Genomic DNA, 20,229 nt, shown 5'->3' on the forward strand with positions numbered 1-20,229 from the left:
AAATAAAACAGAAACTACTACTACTATTAATAATAATTGAAATCAGCAATGGAGATAAGCACAAGAGGAATAGAAAGCGGGTAGATTGAAATATATAGCCAGTTATGGATATGCAGTGCTAAACAAAAGCGTTTTTAGCCCTGATTTAAAAGAGCTAACAGTTTGAGCATACTTCAGACGTTCAGGTAACTTGTTCCAGAGGTGAGGAGCATAATAACTAAATGCTACCTCACCCTGCTTGGTTCTTGTTCTTGGAATATGCAGAAGACCGGTTCCAGACGACCTTAGGGGTCTAGATGTTTCATAGGAATCTAACAAGTCAAGCATGTATTTTGGTCCAAGGCCATTAAGTGTTTTGTAGACGAGCAGTAGTATTTTATAGTCTATCCTTTGACTCACTGGAAGCCAGTGTAGCGATTTCAAAACCAGTGTAATGTGGTCCAGTTTCCTTGTATTTGTGAGGACTCTTGACTGCAGCATTCTGTACTAGCTGCAGCTTCCTGACTGATTTTTTTTTATCAAGACGCGTAAATATACCGTTGCAATAGTCCAATCTGCTGAAAATAAATGCATGCATAAGTTTTTCCATGTCTTGTTGAGTCAGAAGCTCCTTAATTCTGGTTATATTTTTTAGGTGGTAATAAGCGGATTTAGTGACGGACTTTAGATGGCTATCAAATTTTAGGTCTGAGTCAATAATTACGCCAAGGTTTCTGACTTGATTTGTAGCTGTAAGTGACATTGTGCTAAGTTGCCTGCTTATCTTTGACCTTTCCTTTTTTGGCCCAAAAATGATCACCTCTGTCTTCTCCACATTTAACTGGAGAAAATTCTGGCACATCCATTCATTGATTTGATGAATGCATTTACTCAGGGAGACTAAGGGACTATAATCATGCGGGGACACAGAAATGTACAGTTGTGTGTCATCTGCATAGGCGTGATAGGAGATGTCATACTGTTGAATTGAATATTACTACAGTATTTGTTCTTATTAAGGCCGTACATCTAAAAGTTGGTCATTTTTCACCTAAATCAAGAAAACAAATGCGTTCAAATAATGTTTTGAATGATTTAAATATACAAACATTTTGCTTGAAATAAGTCTGTTAAGCATATTTTCAGCTAGGTATTTTTCTTATTTCAAGAAATCTAAGTGAGTGAAATTTACTTGAAGCACTTGCCGATAATTTCACATATTTCTCGTAGATTTACACTGAAAACAAGGGAATTTGTTTTTGTTTTTTGTTTTCCCCCCACAGATCACCGGCTGTGAACGCGTGTGTAAAGGGGTCAAGTCATCGGCCAGTCAAACTTACGTTTGAAGGATAAAAATGGACTGGCAAGTGAAAAGGGGTCAATGTACGTCTGAACATATTGAAAGTACTGTAATTCACCTAATAATGGTAGGGTTAATTCTATCCTTACTACATGGGAAGACAATCTAAATCACCTATATAATTGAAGTCATTATATAATGCAAATAAGGTTGCGTGAAAGTTGGTGGGGACAATTTGAGCATCCTGAAAAGTTGGTAGTGTTATGTCCCTACCATCCTTATGCAAACCTACGCCCTTGCACATTTATATAATTACTAGTTGTAATTTTTCCTCATACTACTAGCTGGTAATGTTTTGTCAGTGGGAAAAGCTTCACATTAAGATTAGAGCCAGTCAAGCATAAAGGGTTAGTATTAGGTAGGAGCACAAACCATGGGATTCGTGCTAAAGGTTTAATAATAATGTTGTCAAAGGGAATGCTGTAAGGAGAATTAATTTAAAGCTTTAACTTTTCCAGCACTGTAAAATATACATTGATTCGTTAGAAAGTATCGGTATATTTGATTATATTTCCTTTCTTTGGTCTGATCAAATGTGTTTTATGTGAAACTGTCGGCGCTCTCTGTGATTGCGCAAACAAACGTTTTTAAAACAACTTTATGTAATGGAAAACAAAAAGAGTTACTCACATAATAAAATCCATCTTCATCTATTTCCCCAAAAACTGTGATGACATCCCCAGCACAGAAAGTCAACTCAGCCTGTAAGGAAGAAAAATCAGCACCCATGAAGCCTCCTGTACCTTTTTCACTGTTTCTAGCTCTTTCCGGACTTTGTCACACACACATAACATCAATTTTGGGGGATTGGGAGGTGTGTGAAGGGTGTCCTTATCCAAATTAATGTGAAACATCACATTAATAGACACCATTGTCAATTAGACTGCACTAAGTGAAAAGATCACTTATACTATACTACAATATCTATACCGGCCACATCTCTCCTGTGGCATCATCTACAACAAACAAACCAAACAGTCATAGTACAATATGTGGTGTATTGACAGCACGTCAAAGACAGGTTGACACAGTGACCACAGTGAGGACGGGAGATGCTAGCTCAGGCCTTGTGGAGCGGTTTGGGCTAGTGACCACCTTGAACTCAGAGCTGTGAATGCTACCATCTCCTTTGGACCTCAACACTCAGGGTAGGAAAAAACACACAGAGCAGACAGAAACGGATCCTCCTCAACCTCACTCACCTCGTCATCTAGTCTGTTGCCCTCATACTGTGTCGGTGGGAGTGCCAATAGAAAGGTGAGAGTGAGTAAAAACCAAGGGATGTGGGGGGGAAAAAATAACGAAAACTTGCGAAACTTTTTTGCTAACCTTTCTGAAGGAAGACTGACCTGTGAGATTTTAGGTACCATGTCATTTTACAAAATCATTTTGCCAAGCTTTAGAGTGATATTATTGTGGCAACACCGTGATCTAGAGTTAAATAATCGGAGAAACATTTTAGGTTTGTATAAATCACTTTTTCATACCCTTGTCAAATTTTTACCTCAAAATTACAAGAACATGGCAAAAGACTATAAACAGTGGAAAAAAATCTCATGAGTTTTTAAAGGATTTTGAAAACTTGTAGCATAATTTAAAACACAATTTTAACATTGGATGTCTGCTCTCAGAAGGAAAATAGAAATAACTTTAGACATGAAACATGTAAGCATGAAGAAAGCATTTAAAGGGAACCTCAGACTTAAAGACTTGTAGGCTCTCTAATAAGCCACAATTGTTCTCTATTACTAAAAATGTGATTAGAAACACGTAAAATATTCCCATTCATTTAAAAATCTATAATATTTAGTACTAATTTGACCTACGGAGGGCGCCAGGTTTTAAGTGTGTAACGGACGCATGGGGTGATGAGGTAGTTTAGGGGTCGGCAACCTATAAGACGCGAGTGCATGGCCAAAAAAAAAAAAAAAAAAAAGCATCTTTTTAGCTGAAATTAAGGCATTTTCAGTTGCGCGCCCTGTTATCTCGGGGCTTTATGGGAGCGCCCCTCCTACCCCCTCTGCCTATGCAAGCAATAATGGATTTTGAGCACACCACCTGCTCTTCCTCAATTTCTTGGCTTCTGGGCTCATTGGATTATTTTCTCTGCGCGCTCAATTCAGCCCACGCTACTAACGTGTCACAAAGCCAACCAATCAGAGAGCTGGCGGAAGTACACTGTGTTACCAATCTGCACTTTTTGGTAATTGCGGTGCTTTCAACTCCACATCGTAGTGTGGCGTGGAACGGCGATTTAACGTGGCTCGTTGTGGTCGATTTGTTCGGTATTTACTTCGGAGAGGGGGCGATGTGTATAAAAACACAGTGACGCGTTGGATGGCATTTTGCTGGAGACTTTTATTAACAAAACAGAAACCAGCATGGGACACAGCAGCTTTTCACGGCGCTCTCCGCGCAACACATCTTGCTTTGCTGCCTCTCTTTTTGTCACCCAGACGCCCATTTCTTCTACGCTTAACTAGTAAGCCGGTCATATTGTAGGGGACAGCGGCCTCTTGGGGATGCCGGTAAAAACTGGTTAGCTGGTTACTTCCGCTAGCTCTGTGCATTATGCCTCGAGAGCGTTGTGTGTCGCACAACAAGTGTCAAACGCCACTATGAGACAAAACATGAAAATTCATGGAAAGCAGGGCCAGGGATCACATTAAGGTAGGCATCTTTTATATTTTCAATATATAATCTAAACTGTGCATAGAATTCACTGTTTTAAGTTGCTAGTGAACAAGACAAAATGTAAGAGTTGCCTGTTCTGACTTTTAAGGTTAAAACAGCCTGCTCTGTCCTGTGAGAGACCTGCACTGAGAATCACACCCGTTCCCCTTTTCTTGCTGGGGTGTGGGTGTGTGTGTGATATGTTTACATAAGATGCTGCTGCTATAAAGCTGTTATTACTGTTGCACTTATTTTCAAGTTTTGATATTTTATACAATATGCATTTATTCTTAGTTAATTGATAAAGAAGAATGATAGTTATACGAATTCAATGTATGTCCATGTTTTTTTTTTTTTTTTTTTTAGTAAAATTACAGCTCTGTCGGATATAAAAAATCGGATGTGCGTCATTAGTCTTGGTGTTGCACACTGATTGACAAGAAGATTTGAAAGTGGCACTCCACACCAAAAAGGTTGCTGACCCATGACGTAGTTTGTCACTGTTACTACACAAACACTACAGGGTTACTGAAATTCCTTCAACGCAGCAAGATGTCCAACACATGCCACATCAGTTACAAGCGGTGAGTACTTACTATTTGTGTTTTTATTACCTTTTTTTTGTTACCTTTTGCCTCAAAATACTTTTTGCATGTTTTCATTCTCGTACTTTTAAGCATTGTGTTTTCTTGTGGTAGCTTTAAAGCAGATTGTTGATCTGTTGACCACATTAGTCACGTAGCATATTTAAACCACCCTTATTCAATATTACTATGTTTAAGTATTTCCTTTAGGCATCTTTAGTTCGGTGTGTCTGTATGCATCTAAACAAAACAAGCTGAAAGCGCATGGTAGTACTTTGGTTTTACAATTGGCATTATGTAGACGTTTCGTCGGTGTAGTACATTTTGGCAGAACACCGGTTTTGTCTTACTCTCGTCTCATCCCGTCTTTCCTGTTCATTTTGCTTTTGCTGTTCGTTTTGTGAAATATTGACAGTGCTGTCATGCTCATTAATGTTCCTCTCATGTTCATCTTGAAAGGGTCGAACAGATGACATGTTTATGTTGCTAGAATCATACTGTGGAAGTCCGGCAGCGTAGCCTGCGACGTCAACAACAATGGCGACGTACTAGTGAAACTAATTTTAAAAATTGTATGAAAACAAAAACATCAAGAGGGGTTTTCATATCAAATTATTTTAACTATTAATAGCGTTTATCTTTTAAGAACTACAAGTCTTCCTATCCATGGAGCCCTTTTAAAAGTCTTGTCCCCCAGTCTCGCTTTTTTGGTGTCATTTCCGCCAGCATATGACTATATAATATTTATCGGAGATAAATTTGGTGTTGCTCACTTAGATTAATTCATTTGGGAAAATGTTTTACAACAAATGCTTTATATTCCGGACCATTAACTGCACTTTTTTCATAGTTTGGATGGGCCTGCAATTTATAATTGATTCTGATATGGAGTGAGAATTTGGTCAACAAGTTGTTCTGTTTAAGCTATAGTTATCTGAATAGCTTAAATGTTACATTACCAGACGCCTATTCAGCACCTTATTTTCTTATTTGATTGTTATTACTAAATGTATAATGTTTGTTCTTGATCCCTGATAAAATGGAATACCCCTTTCCCTCGCCTTCCAATACACACACAAAATGTGGCTTGTCCTACAGTGTGACTTAAATGTTGTTTTCTCTGCATTGTGCAATTTTCGGCTGGTGTGACTTATAGCCCGAAAAATGCGGTTTCTAACATCTTTGAAAACGAGTTCATTTCTAGACAGAAGATGACACATGGTCATTGCAATAGAGCAGGTAGCTTTATCCGATAAGGGGGACACTACCTCAATGTCAATGTTTGGAGAACTCTCTCTTGGGTCGTAGTCATACAGGGCCACCATTCTGCGTGTTGACATGGCGTGCTGGCGGCCACTGCGTCGGTTCCTCTCTGTGAAGTCGTACCCAAAAAGAGAGGAGCAAGAGATTCATGCTTCCAGTGAGTTGTAAATTTGACTAAACTATCAAAAGACTTGAATCTAATTGAAACCAATAATTTTACAATAACTGATGGTTTGACTTGAAGAATCAACAAACATCCCACAACTTCAGAGTCCAGTGGTATCAGATAAAATACATTTCAGGTAGACTTTCAAGCAAAAAGCACAGAAAGTAGAGGACAGGACACAGACCTCGCTTGGACTTTCTGGACCTGCGATTTATTGCTCGTCCATCTTTGAAACGATCACAGTTTACTTCACAGGAAAGCAGAAAAATTGGAAAAGTTGAGGAAAAACAAAGGAGTTCGGTCATCCGCAGAGAATTAAAAATGGCACGAGATTTCAAAATTTTCTCACCTAACTTCTCTACTGGAGTGTTGAGTGGGAGAAAGCCCTGTTTAAGAAGTTGGCCCATCATATTGCCATCCTCTGTTTGGATTTCAGAGACCATGTTACAAGGAATCAAACCCACTCGGTCTCTGATTTCTGCTCTGTAGAAGCCATCAGTGTCTTTGTTTCCAAACACCTACATGGGAATTAAATAAAACAGAAGATTGATTGATTAACAAACTAGACTTGGTATCTCCAGTCAAGCCTTTACCTTGATGACCTGGCCTTCTTTGAATGGAAGTTCCTCGTCAGCAGCGTCAGGATTGGGCGACATGGACAGCGGGTCATAGTCGAAGAGGGCCACAAAGACACGGGTTAGCTCGTCGGCTTCTGATTCCTCAAAGTAATCCAGCGAGCGCCGTCCACGTCCATGCCTGCGCCCGCCGTACCTGTCTGAAACAGAGAAGAGGCCTGTGCTGCTACCACCATCCTCAAAAGCAGCAACATTAGCTGCACAGGCAATGAAAGCAGAAGAGCTGACAAGGGAGGAAATGACATGCATGTGTGCAAAAAGAGCCATATGCTGTTGGAATTACAGCGATCCCTCGTTTTTCGCGATAATGGGGAGCGCCCCCCCCCGTGATAATCGAAATCTGTGAAGTAGAGACGGAGCTTATTTTCTAAAAAAAAAAAAAAAAAATTGTTTTTTGTTTTTAATGTACTTATTCAGATTTAGCATTGAAAAGAGATGCATGTAAGACGTTTTTTCCCTTTTTCCCCCACAAACTATAATTCTTTATTAAATGCTTCATTGAATGAGTCGTCTCAAATCCACTCACGCTGCTTAGGACAGCACACAACACACTTCCGCTGCTGTTTAACAAGCTAAACGAGTCGGCTCCTTTGAAAGGTAGCGCTCCCAAGCTTTCCTGGCAAGATCAAAGCAGCAACCTTGTCACTCATTGTTAACTTTAACAAGCTGCAGCTGCCTGCTGAGCAAGAAAAGCAACAGGAGGGAGAGTCAGGCCATGTCTACACATAGCAGGGTTTTTTAAAACCGAGGATCCTGCCCTAATACGTCGGGAAAAATTATTACGTCCACACCAGCAGGTTTGTAGGAAAAAAAAAAGCTTCCACAGCATTCATTTTAAGTACATTCAACAAAGGGAGAAAAATAATTGTCCATAATACCCCCATCCTTCGCGTGTGTTCTTCAACATGAAGCACTGCAAGAGTTTGTAAATAAATGGAAGCAAAAAGCGCCTGTCTAATGTACTCCAAATGTAAACATTGGTGTCATGTGTGATGTAGGGACAGTTTGTCGCAGTCTTGAGTTATCAGTGTCCACATGATGGCGCCACAAACGCAGAATTTGCAAATCTTCTCTTGAGACGGTGTTTTTAAGAACCCTTGTTTAAATGTGCGCGTGGATGATAGGCCAATCCGTAGAAATAGTTCTTCTTTTTGCCAAATACCCTGGCAAACATGTCCTCAGTGACGTTTTCACATTTAAATCTTCAGTTATCAGTGTCCATATGATGGCGCAACAAACGAAGCATTCACACTTCTTCACTCTGGCCGCACTTTTCAAGAACCCTCGGTTAAATGTGCATTTGCGTGTGGATGATATGCCAACCGTAGAAAAAGTTCTTTTTATACCCTGCTACGTGTAGACATGGCCTCAGAGGCTGTATGTGATCTGATCGGGACATCTCCATAAAATACTGTATTTATTTTTTAAATTGAAAAACAATCTGCGATGGACTGACGGCTCAATGTTTGAAACGCGAAGTAGCGAGGGATCACTGCATTTCATTTAATTCAAATCTAAATGCAAGAATAAAGAATTAAAATCTAATTTAAACTACAAGCTTGACTCTTTACTCACACATATGCGAGTGATATGACAGGCTACATTGCAACATATAAGTAACTTTTGTGAGACGGGAAAAAACTAATGATGGACAAATGGGGACAAAACAAAAAGCAAAGCATGGTTTCTCATTGCTGTTTCACTGCCTCAACTCATAAAGGGTAAGGCTAAAAGCATGCCTTCCTTAGTTTGGACATCATGAAGAGAGCATTCCTACATAGTGTTTGTTAATGTCATGCAAAAAGGGCAGCAGAGTCCATTCTGGAAAGTGGAAACACATTACATTCCCGAGATGTTCTCAGTGACAGATATACTGTAGGACAGTGAGAGGGGAAGGGATGAACCTGGCATTAGTTCTTCATGCTTCTTGTGGATCACCATGTGAAATGTTTGAATGCCAGAACAATAAGCCTGAACAATTGCCATATAACACAGGGTCAAAAGCCTGTAGAATGAGGAAAAATGGGATCTATTGACATGAACAATTTTGATGCCACAAGAGTTTAAAAAGTGTGTAAACGAGCTCTCCCAGCAAGAAATCTAAGTGATTAGATTATGTTTATTCTTAATAAAGCGGAAACACTAAAGTGGTATGACTTGAGTGGCGACCTGACAGGCCTTACACCCTGTAAAAATATGGGTTTGTGCAAATTTACATAATATGTTAGTCTTTCCATAATTTACCCACATTTATTGCTAAGGATACTTTAATTATTAGGCTTGTCAATAATTTTTGGTTTTCTGTCTGAACAAGAAAGATGTGTATTTAGTTTTTTTATCGCCTTCTTTTGGTCATTTAAATGTTTGAATGGTCTGCGGAAATGTCGTAGATTGGCACTTTAACTTTGGATAATTTTTAATTGTCAAGACAGGTTTTCCACGGTTTTGTATTGAAATTCAATTATTTGCATTTTTCACAATATAGTATCTGATACATTGATACACTAAAATCAGTTTCAATTATTAAAAAAAGCTTTTTAGGACAATCATTGCTACGTGATTACGTAATTCACTACTTAAGTGTCTAATTTAAATTTTCTAGCCTAATTTCAACCCTACTTATTACATTATCTAATTTTAAACTCTAAGCCTTGTATGCAACCTTAATAAACATACACACAGTGTTTTTAAACATGTTTTATAATTTTCTTTTTTAAATTATTTACTATGGAAAATCTTCGTAGTACAACTGGACACTGAAATATTAAGAGTCAAACGGTGAGACCTAATCCAAAAAAAAAAAAAAAAATGGTGGAATGATGCAATTTTAACAACAAGCATTAGCAGCAGTTTAGTTCAGCTCGGCAAGCTACAGTTTGGAACAGTCAACCCTGATCGGTCTCGCATTGTGTGTCACAATGAATCTATCAGCTTCATGCGCTTCATGGCAATTCTGGCTTTGAGTCCATTATTCAGTGAAAAGCCACTTGTCTGAATTGTGTTGCAATACTCATATGGACTGTGATATCAACTGAACCAAACTGTATTGCTCAGTGATATGGCAATGCAAGGTGGTTAGGAGGTGTTGGAATTTTGGGTTTCTTGAGAACGCGAAGTGGCCAATCTTTGTCTTTTTAATCAGTTATGGGTAGTCAGTTGGACATAAATGAGCTAACTTTCCAGCAAACGACACAGATTGCCCTTCTTAGCCTTTTCTGGCATTGTCAAGTTGACCTCAAGGTCTTGATCTTCGCGAGAAGCTGCGCTACATACCATATTGATCCTCTGAGGACATAGATGGCCATATCCTTCGCCGAGCTACATTGCCATAGTAAACATCCTCCTTGACAGGTGAGAGGTTCCCCTCACTCCCCTCACTGTTACTGTCCATGGTGATCTCTACAGGAAACACCAATCACAGCATCACGGTCAAAGATTCTACACACACGCACATACTCACTCCGATTCCATTTAATCATGCTAGGAGAGTTGCTAGGATAAATAGTTGCCCAGAGATAAAGGAAAGAGTGAGGGGGGGGGACACAAGGCAATAGGGACTCACTTTTGAGTCGTGTAAAACAGCAATGTTTGCACTGTTGCAGTGGTGACTAGGAAACATGTCAACCTACTGTAAACACAAGCTTATTGGCATAGGTTTTCAGTGAGAATTGCACATGAACATTTGGCCGGTCCAGCTCATGAAGTTGAATCTACAGGGTGTTCACCCAACATAGAAGGGCCACATGGCAGTTAAAGCGCTATGGAAGTGATGTACAGCTCGGCTCACATGGAGAAGGGAGACACATGATCGCAACAGACATCAGTGGCCCTCTAGGTGGGGAAGGGACGTCTCCTCATGTGATGACCTCACTAACCAATGGATGGGATGGGCCTTCGCTGGGGGGGAGTGCCAATGTGAACCGGCCGCCGTCCCGAATGGTCCAGACGGTCAGCATTTCCGTGGGATGGAGGGTTTCCAATGAGCTTTGGGATGAGAATGGACAAACAATTACAACAATAGCTATCCGTATCATGCACAAAGCATTTGAAACAATTACCAATAAAATCCCACAAGTCTGTCAAAACAATTAAAAAGCCATAGGAGCAAATGATCAGGCCATTTGTCCTTAAAAAGGCTGAATGATAGAAAAAAAAAAATACAAATTAAAAAATACAGAAACAAATGAATCAAAATAACTCCCAACACAGATTGGGGTTAGTAGGGCCACATGTTTGACTAAAGACCATTTGTTTAGTTTGTTTTGTTCTGTACATGTCAGCTCCACGACAAGAAACAAATGATTCAGAAAGGTGTTGTATAAAAAAAAAATAATAACACACACACAGTCTCTCATTTATTGTGGGACACGTTTTAAAAATAACCCACAATAAGTGAAAATCTGTGAAGTGTTTGCAAGACCACGTTTTGTGAACTGTTTTTGAACGCTTCTTCCACAGTAGAAACATTGTCCGCTGATAACCATGTGCTTGTTGTGGCATGAGTGTCAATGACCTAAATAAAATAGAAAATGAGTTTGTTTTGTCTAACAACAGCCGCAGTGTGTGTACTCTCGCACACTCGCACATGAACCGCATTATACAGTAACTGTATATTCTTTTGTGTTATTCATGTATATTAGTGTTGAACGGCCAGGACGGTCTTGGTCTCGTCTCTGTGTCAAACTGTCTGAGGTGGCAATTGCTCTGTCAGATTAGCATACTTTGTCAGAGTAGCATACCCTCATGCTAATATAACGACTTGCCCAAACATTAAATGTTGCTTACAGTGTTTTATAACATATTTTGTGTAGCAAGCTTAACGATGATTCTTCTCCGGCCAGATCAAAACTACAAACCTGTCCAACATCGGTAACTTTAAGTACCAAACCCCAGCTGCACTGGTGACCAGGAAAAACGGTTTGGTCGCACTGTTTATCAGGAGGGAGGGTTGAGAGGCTGTCCGAGCATGAAGCAGAAAAAACAATTTATATTTTTAATGAAAACCCCGATCCTTTTCACCCAATTCCGATCCTCTGAAAAATGGCGTGATTGACCCAATTTCTGATCATGTGATTGGATCCGGACATCTCTAATAAACACAATGGGGTCATATTGAGTCAACCAAAGCCTTCCCAAACAGAGCTATTCATGTCTGGTGAAAATTCTTCAAGTTTTAATATCGCAATATACAGTGGTACCTCTACATACAAAGTTATTTCGTCTCAGGACCTTGTTTGTAAGTCGAAATGGTCATATGTCGATCAGGATTTTCCCATAAGAATACATTATAATTCCATTAATTCGTTCCACAGTCAGAAAACCTACACTAAATCCTTAATCAAATACTGCTGGCACTATTCCAAATGGCAATTACACAGAGCAAAACAAATAAAGTATGAATACAAATCATAATAATAATATAATAATAGTAATATTATTACGAATAATATAACGAATCGTTGTCTAATGTGGCGGATGTGTTTTGCGTGGCGTACCTGAACGCGCCGCGTGGCTGACGCAATAGAGTGAGAGAGGACTTTTACTTTCATTTCTCATGTTCAGCTGTGGCGGACAGTTGGCATGTTGTGTTGCACAAGTTCTGAAATAAATGATTAAAAACCTGGCGAAGCTCGCGATTTTTTTGGGGGCGATGTTACATTAATAATAACAATTGTCACCTTAACTTATAATGACTGGCAAATGGAGGTCGGAGGAGGACCGTCGAGATCGTAGATGTTCTACGGCCGTATTGTCAAGCCAATTCACAGACGCACACCACACTCATATTTTTCTATTATTTTCATCTTCATTTAAATGGTAAGCCTCACCTTTTTCCTTTTTACACCACCTTCACTAACATTCTTGGAACCCATGTTGATTTCTGTCACAAGAAAATCCGCCGTGCGTCCGTCTTGTGGGAAAACAAACTGCAGCGCTGTCATAAATCGTTGTATTTTGAGCATGCCGTCGGATGTAGAAACAAATGGCGAGTCAAATTTTACGTAGGGTGTCAAAAAAATTATGTGTCGAAGTCGAGGTACCACTGTACTCTATATCGCAAACCCCCCCCAAACTCAAAATGTCATTTTTTCCCCAATATCGTTCAGCCCTAGTTAAAATATAGATGTCGTTTTGGACTAACGTTGAGACTAGTCTAATAAAGCTATATGGCTACCACCTTTTTTCGTATTAATATGCATATTAATAGAACATTAATGGCTATGTTTATACTGCAGGTCTTAATGCACAAATCCGATTTTTTTCGTGTTTTTCAGACTCGAGTGAGTCATTAACGTGACGGTCTGAACGGGACAAATCGCATAGAAGTGGACCATTTTAAATCCGATCTGGGTCACTTTTGTACGTGGTTTAAATCCGATCTGGGCAACATTTTTCCAGAACGTCGTGGGGTTCTGAACCGGCAAGTCTCCCAAATCGGAATTCATGCAGCAATTATGTCATCAAACAGCGAGAGAGACGGCGTGCTACAGTAGCAGTGCAGCTGTCCGTTAGCGGCTAGCTTGCCTTGAATACGGCTTTTGGGGAAGGGTCGGGCTTGGACAGACAGTACGTGCATGGTATCGATCCACAGAAACTTTGAATATAAGCCTAAACAGGGATTATTTATGTCTGTTATTTGTGTCCTCTTTTCGGAAATCTTTTTGGGTCTTCTTGCTCAGTGCGTGTCGGACTGCGAATTAGTGCGCATGCACGGTCTCAATGGACAAAGGTAGTCTGAATGGGCACGCCAAAAAAAACAGATATGACAAAAAATCGGATTTGTGCATTAAGACCTGCAGTATGAATGTAGCCTATGTCATACATTTATGTCATGTTATTTTTTTTTCTATACTTAATTCATGTCATACATCAAATAGTTGTTTTGGGTGATGGTAATGTTGAAATGTTAGAACAATGAACTCAGGGTTTCCTGTCTAGACCCGTCAAGACCAACGGTGATTTGAATCATTTGATGTTAAGAAACATTAAAACAATATATACTGCTCCTTCAATTCTTTTGTTACCAACATTCCACAACCCCTACAATGACTACAACCTTAAAAACAAGAATAATTTGTGTGGTCTTGTTTGTCTACGTTTTCAATTTGTCTCGGTCTTGCTCTCGTCCCGTCTCAACGACAAAAGGTCTTGGCCTTTCTTGGCCTAGGAGAGTGCGATCTTGAGCACAACACTAATAGGCATGCATGACTTATTTTTGCCACAACAATCAAATTCGTTGTTTATGCGTGATATGGGATTCACCAATTAAGCTCACACAACATTCAAAAGTCATGAAGTATAATTTTTGGGGCCAATAGAAAGAGGGCATAACCTAACCACACTTTGCACAGTTAGAGCAGCTGACTACTGCTGTCTTTTAAAAGGGACCATTATCCATAAAGACATGACAAGTCAAAACGTGTTAAAATGGCCTTTAGGTAAAGAAAAATTTGGCTTTATACAAAAAAGAACACCTGTCAGTCAGAGAAGATTCAAAGTAAGTAACACCAAACAAAGACATCAAATCAGACCAACCATGAAACGCAATCACAAAATAAACCCATAAAATGATAAGGAAGGGGATATTCATGACGAAAACCAGACAACATTCAGAAAGCAAAAATGCTTGCTGATTGTGAAGTGCGAGTCACACACCAGCGACTGGTCCCAGTGGAGCCTGGACAAAGACTGTGCCTTAGCCTCCCTGTGAGGACTGTAATAGACTCTGTCCATCTCGTTCAGCCTGCCCTCACTCAAGGCCCCATCCCGGGAATAGTTCCGTGGCCCAAAGTGTTCCCGGTTTTTAAAGTCACCAGTGTGGACCGACTTGGCTGTGGTGATGTCAGCAAAATCCCCGTCCACGCTGCACTGCCGGGTCAGAGTTCTTTTCCGGCCCATGGCCAGCGCTCGTCTTTCTACCGGACCTTCACAATGGATGATGCGCATGGGAGCTCCGTGGGTGTAGTAACCTCGATGACCTCTACCCAGGGATCCCTCTTCCTCACTTCCGCAGTCCAGGCCACTGTCAGGACTCTTGGTGTTCTGGCGGTTGGGCCGAACAGGGATGCGGTCGTCCGCGTTGTAGTAGTAGCGGATATCAGCGAATCGAGGCGAAGACCGCTGGCGCTGCAAATGTCGGAAGCGATGGTGCCTGTGACCTTCGTGGCCATACATCCTCCTGCTAGTGCGCGGCGTTCCCGGCCGACCGCCTTCCTCGAAACGCAGGCGCTGGCCCATGTTGTCCACACCGTCGGTCTCTTCCTCCACCTCTGGGATGCTGTGCAGACGCTTGCTTCGGAGTGACTTCTGCTTCACCACCTCCCTCTGGAGGTCCCAGCAGTCTCGTTCCTCAGCGAGGTCCTGACGTTTGTAGTATGCCTCCACGAGGCAAAGTTCCACACGTTTTCACAGTTCAGTTAGTCAGTTCAAAAGGTTCAGTTTAGCGTTTCAGAAGGGGGGGTCGACACGTGTTTGAAGGTTTTAACACAGGCAGGAAACAACACAACATGTGAATAGAATAAATGGGGGGAAAGACAAAATAAAGACATAATTAGTTATTTGTGGCAATAAAGCAACTCATGCAGTCTCATTCCGTGAAGAGGAAATATCATGCTCTGAACAGGAATCTGTGCAAAGATGGAGTGACAAACAGGACGTGGACAAGGCGGTTGTTGTGGGAAAAAAGGAAATCGTGTGAACAATTCAAAGAGAAAATAGGTATGTGCATTGAAGGGTTTACTTGTAAGGAGTAAAGAAGAAGAAAGAAATTGTGAAAACCCAGAAAGCATTGAGAAGGTGAGGGCATAAAAGTGGCATTTAGCATCGTCTGTACATATTTAGTAACCATTTACATTTGCATTATACTGAATACAGAAATTCCACCTATGTTGTAACAGACAGCAATGTATTACCTCTACCTCACCCTAGTAATTGTTATTCTTTTTTTTTTGTGAACAGGAGAGTGGCAAACAAGATTTCACTGTACTTGGACATCTACAGCATGTATATACTGTACAAGTAAATGGCAATGACAGACCAATGATGAAATTTGAATAAAAATAATCATCAAGTAAATACACAGATGAATAGGTTCCATGAATATCATAGTATTACACTACACTTCATTACATTTTGCCACCATTGTTGCTTTACATCCACACAAAACAAATGAAGACAGATTTGTACTGATAATAATGACCAATAATAAAAATTAAAACATTAAAAGATGACAGACATGAGCAAAATTTACATTTAAGTGCTCACTTAAATGAGATTCCCTTGTGCACTTGATATGCAATGTATGCTTGAGATTGCACATTTTACTTGGACTGTAAATATTTTCATATGTCACAAAATTAGCAAAGCACATCAAAAATGCAATTCAACCCAGAAATTCACATTGTATTCAGCCTCCATCTGGGAGCATGCGGTACAGATAATGTATGTATACGCAGCCATTATCATGAGCTCAGCCTTGCATTAAGCAGAACTGGAAGGGGAGGAGGACATGATGGGTTAATTCTGTTAAATTACAGAAGTAGCACTTAGCCAGGCAAAGCCACCGTGTGCCTGATTGTAAACACCTCAAAAGGGCAATGCTGACCACACTCTAGCCTACCAGGCCATCCCCTAATCTGTCCTTCCGTGTGTCACGATAGAATCGAGATGTGCAGTAACTACCTTTAGAGAGTTGTGAGAGTTGATGCTTCTCCTGCGGCCCTCTTCTAATTGCATCTCAGAATAGAGATCTTCCTCGTCCTCCTCCATAATGTCGGACAAATCGGATCCCCGGCTGCTCTCTGTGTAGTACTCCTCACTGTGGCTGTAGTGGTGGGGATGATGATAATGGTGCTAAGAGGAAACAAGTCACCACAATATTTCATTTATTTATTTAATTATTTTACCCCGCTGGCACAGGTTCCTGTAGCTAGAAAAGTGGCACTTGCTTCTGAGTTCTGAGGGGGGCTCGCTTGAATGAGTTTCAGTCAACATATCTCATAATACCCTTCCCATTAAAACAAAACACATCAAGTAATAATACCTGTCTTCCCAGCTCGGAACCTCGAAGAAATTCATCCACCGATGCACCTCTTCTTCTTGCATGAGGAGAATCATAACCGTCCTCCTCCTCATCAGAGTTAAGTGGGTGCAGGGCGTTACCACGCTCACTGAAGATGTTCCTCTTCTCCACCTGATAAGAAAAAGTAGATCCATAGACTTCACCATCAGTTGACAAGACAGCTCCGACAGACATTGTGCCACGCCTTCCAGTAGGAGGCCAACCCAGGCAGAACACTGAGTAGGCTTTCACTGTGATAAACTCAAACACAAGCTGCGTTTTAACACCAGATTTAGGTGGAAACAGGACAAAGGTTTTACTGCATACAAGCAGGCAGGAGTGTCTCAAGAACGATTTGGTCGAAGATTCAAGGAAATTATTATATTAAATAGCACCATTCATGCACTTTCAATTTAAAAAGCTCTTTGTTTTGTGACGGCCGGCATGCTGGATTACTCAATAGCGTAATTTTTATGCAGGAAATATTTACCTAAAATAAATGATGACAGCCAGTTTTTTTTACTTTTTAACCAAGAATCTAGACTGTTCTATGTTCATATTTAAAGAAATTCCGGGATGTACACATTTATTTACAAGAACTTTCAACTTAGAAAGCTCTTTGTTTTGTGATGGCTGCCATGTTGTATCCATACACATACGCAATTTTCGGCAAACTCTCCGTTTTTGTGCAACAAAAAAAAAAGTAATTTAGACATTTCTGCATCGATATAAAAAAGAATTCACCTTGTACGTGTTATATGTAACATTACAATCTGCAAACGATGAAGGCCGGATAGCCGGTGTTCTGTCTAATTTTGCCCCCCATGAGAAATTGTAAATTTGCGGTTCTGCGAATGTGCATAATGTTAAAAATAGCCACAAATTTAGCGGTCCCAAAGTAAACACTACAAACTTTCTTTAAAGAAAGTAATATTAATTTATGTTTGATCATGGACGGACATGTAGAAAAGTTCTCCTCAGACACATCCTGCCATGTTAGCTGCACACAACTGCATGCTGCTCTCCCACTGTAAACGTCATCGCCGTGCCGTTAAGCATTAATTTACGCCATTTTTGTGTTGCAAATGTATGTTTATGATGTAATTTGTTAATTTAGCACCTTTGAATAACATTCAGAGTGCAACTGAATGTAAAACAGGGCTTATTCACTGCCACAAAAGCTTTGGGAGCAAAATATTATAAGGGTGAAAAATTTGACAACACCAGCAAGACGTGCTGAGGCAACAGTAACATCTGAATTCAACCTACGAGTAAATAAGTTGTGATTGTACATAGAAAAGTGCAAATTTTGCTTTTGTTGAGTAAAATTAAATGATTCCGCATGCTTTCCTCAAGTATTGAGTTTCTGATGTGAAAATTGGTTGATGTATTAGCTGTTGAAAACTTGCACTAAATAAAAAAAGTTGCTATTTTGGGCAAAAACTCATACGATGTTAGATATTGCTATTGATCCTGAATATATAGGTGCTTATCTCTGCATTTGGTGATTTTTGTGCATCTAGTGTAAAATTTGAGAATTTTATGGCCATTTTAAGTTTTCATATACTTGTATAAAAAAAATATTTAATCGGGATTTTATTAGGGAACAACTTTGAGTTTTTTGATGTCGCTGCTAATGGAGACTCGTACATGCCGATGGAAGGTGCCTGTTTTGGTGTTAGGTCGCTAGTGGCTTTGGTTTTGAAAATATTTTCATTTTAAGTTTTTGAAACAATGGTTGTTAATGACTAAATCTTCTAAACTTGTTCCCTATAGTGGGTAATTCCAGGATTGCAGGGTATTCTGGAAATATAGGCCTTCACTTCTCTGGTTTTCTGCTACATGTTCATCAATAATAGGTAATAAACTTACATGAGCTTAATTTACGCATCTCACAGATCAATAGTAATCTTTTAATTACCGTATTTTTCAGACTATAAGTCACAGTTTTTTTCATAATTTGGCTGAGGGTGCGATTTATACTCTGGATCTCGATGTGTAAAATTATTAACATATCATTTCACGTGTTATTTTGATGTTTTGGAGTGACACTGATGGTTTGATAAACTTGTTACCATGTCCTTAATGCTATAGTTATCTGAATAACTCTTAATAGCTATGTTACGTTAACATACCGGCCACGTTCGCATTTCGTTGTTCATGCATCATGCAACATTATTACACTGTACACTTATTCAGTATGTTGTTCTCTATTGTATTTTTATCTTAAACTGCCTTTCAAGATGACATATCTGTCCTATGTCTTGGATTTTATCAAGTAAATTTCCCCCAAAAATGCGTCTTATACTCCGGTGCGACTTATATATGTTTTTTTTTCCTCTTCGTTGGGCATTTTATGGCAGGTGCGACTTACAGTCCAAAAAATTAGGTAAACGATTTATTTGATATATGAAAAAAGTCAAGAGTAAAAGGTAGCGGTTTAGCTGTTTTTGGTCAAGAAGATCAAATCTACTCATATAAATACAATAAGCATAAAATAATCACACAAAATAGTAAAACGAGCAGTTTTATATATTGTTAACTATGTGGATTATTTAAATTTTGAAGGATGGGAATTAAAATGTCCCCCAATTCTGGAATTACTATACTGGTGTCGTTCAAACAACATTGATTGACAATAAACCTATGATCATACCCTGTTGCCTTCAGCAAACACCCTCTGAGCGGCTTCCCTGGCCATGGCCTTGGCGATGGTGTTGGGGATGGGGACTCCCTGAGGCTGCGGCAATATCCTCTGAGGAGAGGGCGATCGCCGTGTCTGGAAGGGTGGTGGCTCCAGGTTGGGTCCGCGCATGGGAGGCAGCGGAGATGGAGAGCGTTCCCAGGGCGGGCCGGGCCGCATGCTTGCCACGTGCTCTTTGGTTTCTGGCTCTCTGGCACTTATGAGCGGTTTTGACTTGGGCACGGGCTGGCGTTGGAATGGAGGGTTGGTGTGGGGTGGAGGGTGACAGATGGACTGGGAAGGCAAGGTATGGGGCTGGGCTCGGGGCAGAGGTTGCATTTGTGGCTGGGGGTGAATTGGGGGATATGTGGACGGGTAAGGAGGACGAGTTTGGGAGAGAGCCGGATGGGACGGCGGGTGGGGCAAACTGTGTGGTAGCCCAGTAGTTCGATGAGCGAGACGAGGAGAGCCTAATAGATTATGCGGGATGATGGCCACGGGTGAGTCTTGGGACTCTCCTTGTGTTGATAACGTCCTTACGATGACCTCCCTGGCCTCCAGGCATTGGATTCTGTTTAATTCCACTGTCACATAATCTGCTGTTGGATACAAGACCTCTGCAATCTACACAGAACAACCAGATAGATAAGACAACAACAGCAACAACAACAATAATAATAAACGATCTTCTATTCAATTGTGGTTTAAGAATTGTGCAGGGAAAACGTTTTGATTATGAATTCAGGACTACACGTGCTGAAGTGTAACTTTTTACTTTGGCTGAATGTGTGAACGTTATTTTTTATATCCAGCAGGTGGCGTAAGA

The 20,229-nt window shown here is 40.3% G+C and overlaps 1 protein-coding gene across 1 annotated transcript in view; it reads right to left on the reverse strand.

Moving 5' to 3' along the window:
• rimbp2b (RIMS binding protein 2b) overlaps window positions 1-20,229 on the reverse strand; it is a 165,544-nt gene that overhangs the window by 6,709 nt on the left and 138,606 nt on the right. Inside the window, 12 exon segments of the mRNA XM_057833081.1 lie at window positions 1,970-2,041; window positions 2,542-2,568; window positions 5,865-5,968; window positions 6,210-6,272; window positions 6,375-6,543; window positions 6,619-6,800; window positions 9,934-10,059; window positions 10,536-10,644; window positions 14,317-15,039; window positions 16,342-16,512; window positions 16,703-16,852; window positions 19,377-20,027. Of these exon segments, the coding sequence (XP_057689064.1) occupies window positions 1,970-2,041; window positions 2,542-2,568; window positions 5,865-5,968; window positions 6,210-6,272; window positions 6,375-6,543; window positions 6,619-6,800; window positions 9,934-10,059; window positions 10,536-10,644; window positions 14,317-15,039; window positions 16,342-16,512; window positions 16,703-16,852; window positions 19,377-20,027 (2,547 nt within the window).

The sequence above is a fragment of the Corythoichthys intestinalis genome, chromosome 3, assembly GCF_030265065.1.
Source record: "Corythoichthys intestinalis isolate RoL2023-P3 chromosome 3, ASM3026506v1, whole genome shotgun sequence".
NCBI classification, from domain to species: Eukaryota; Metazoa; Chordata; class Actinopteri; order Syngnathiformes; family Syngnathidae; genus Corythoichthys; species Corythoichthys intestinalis.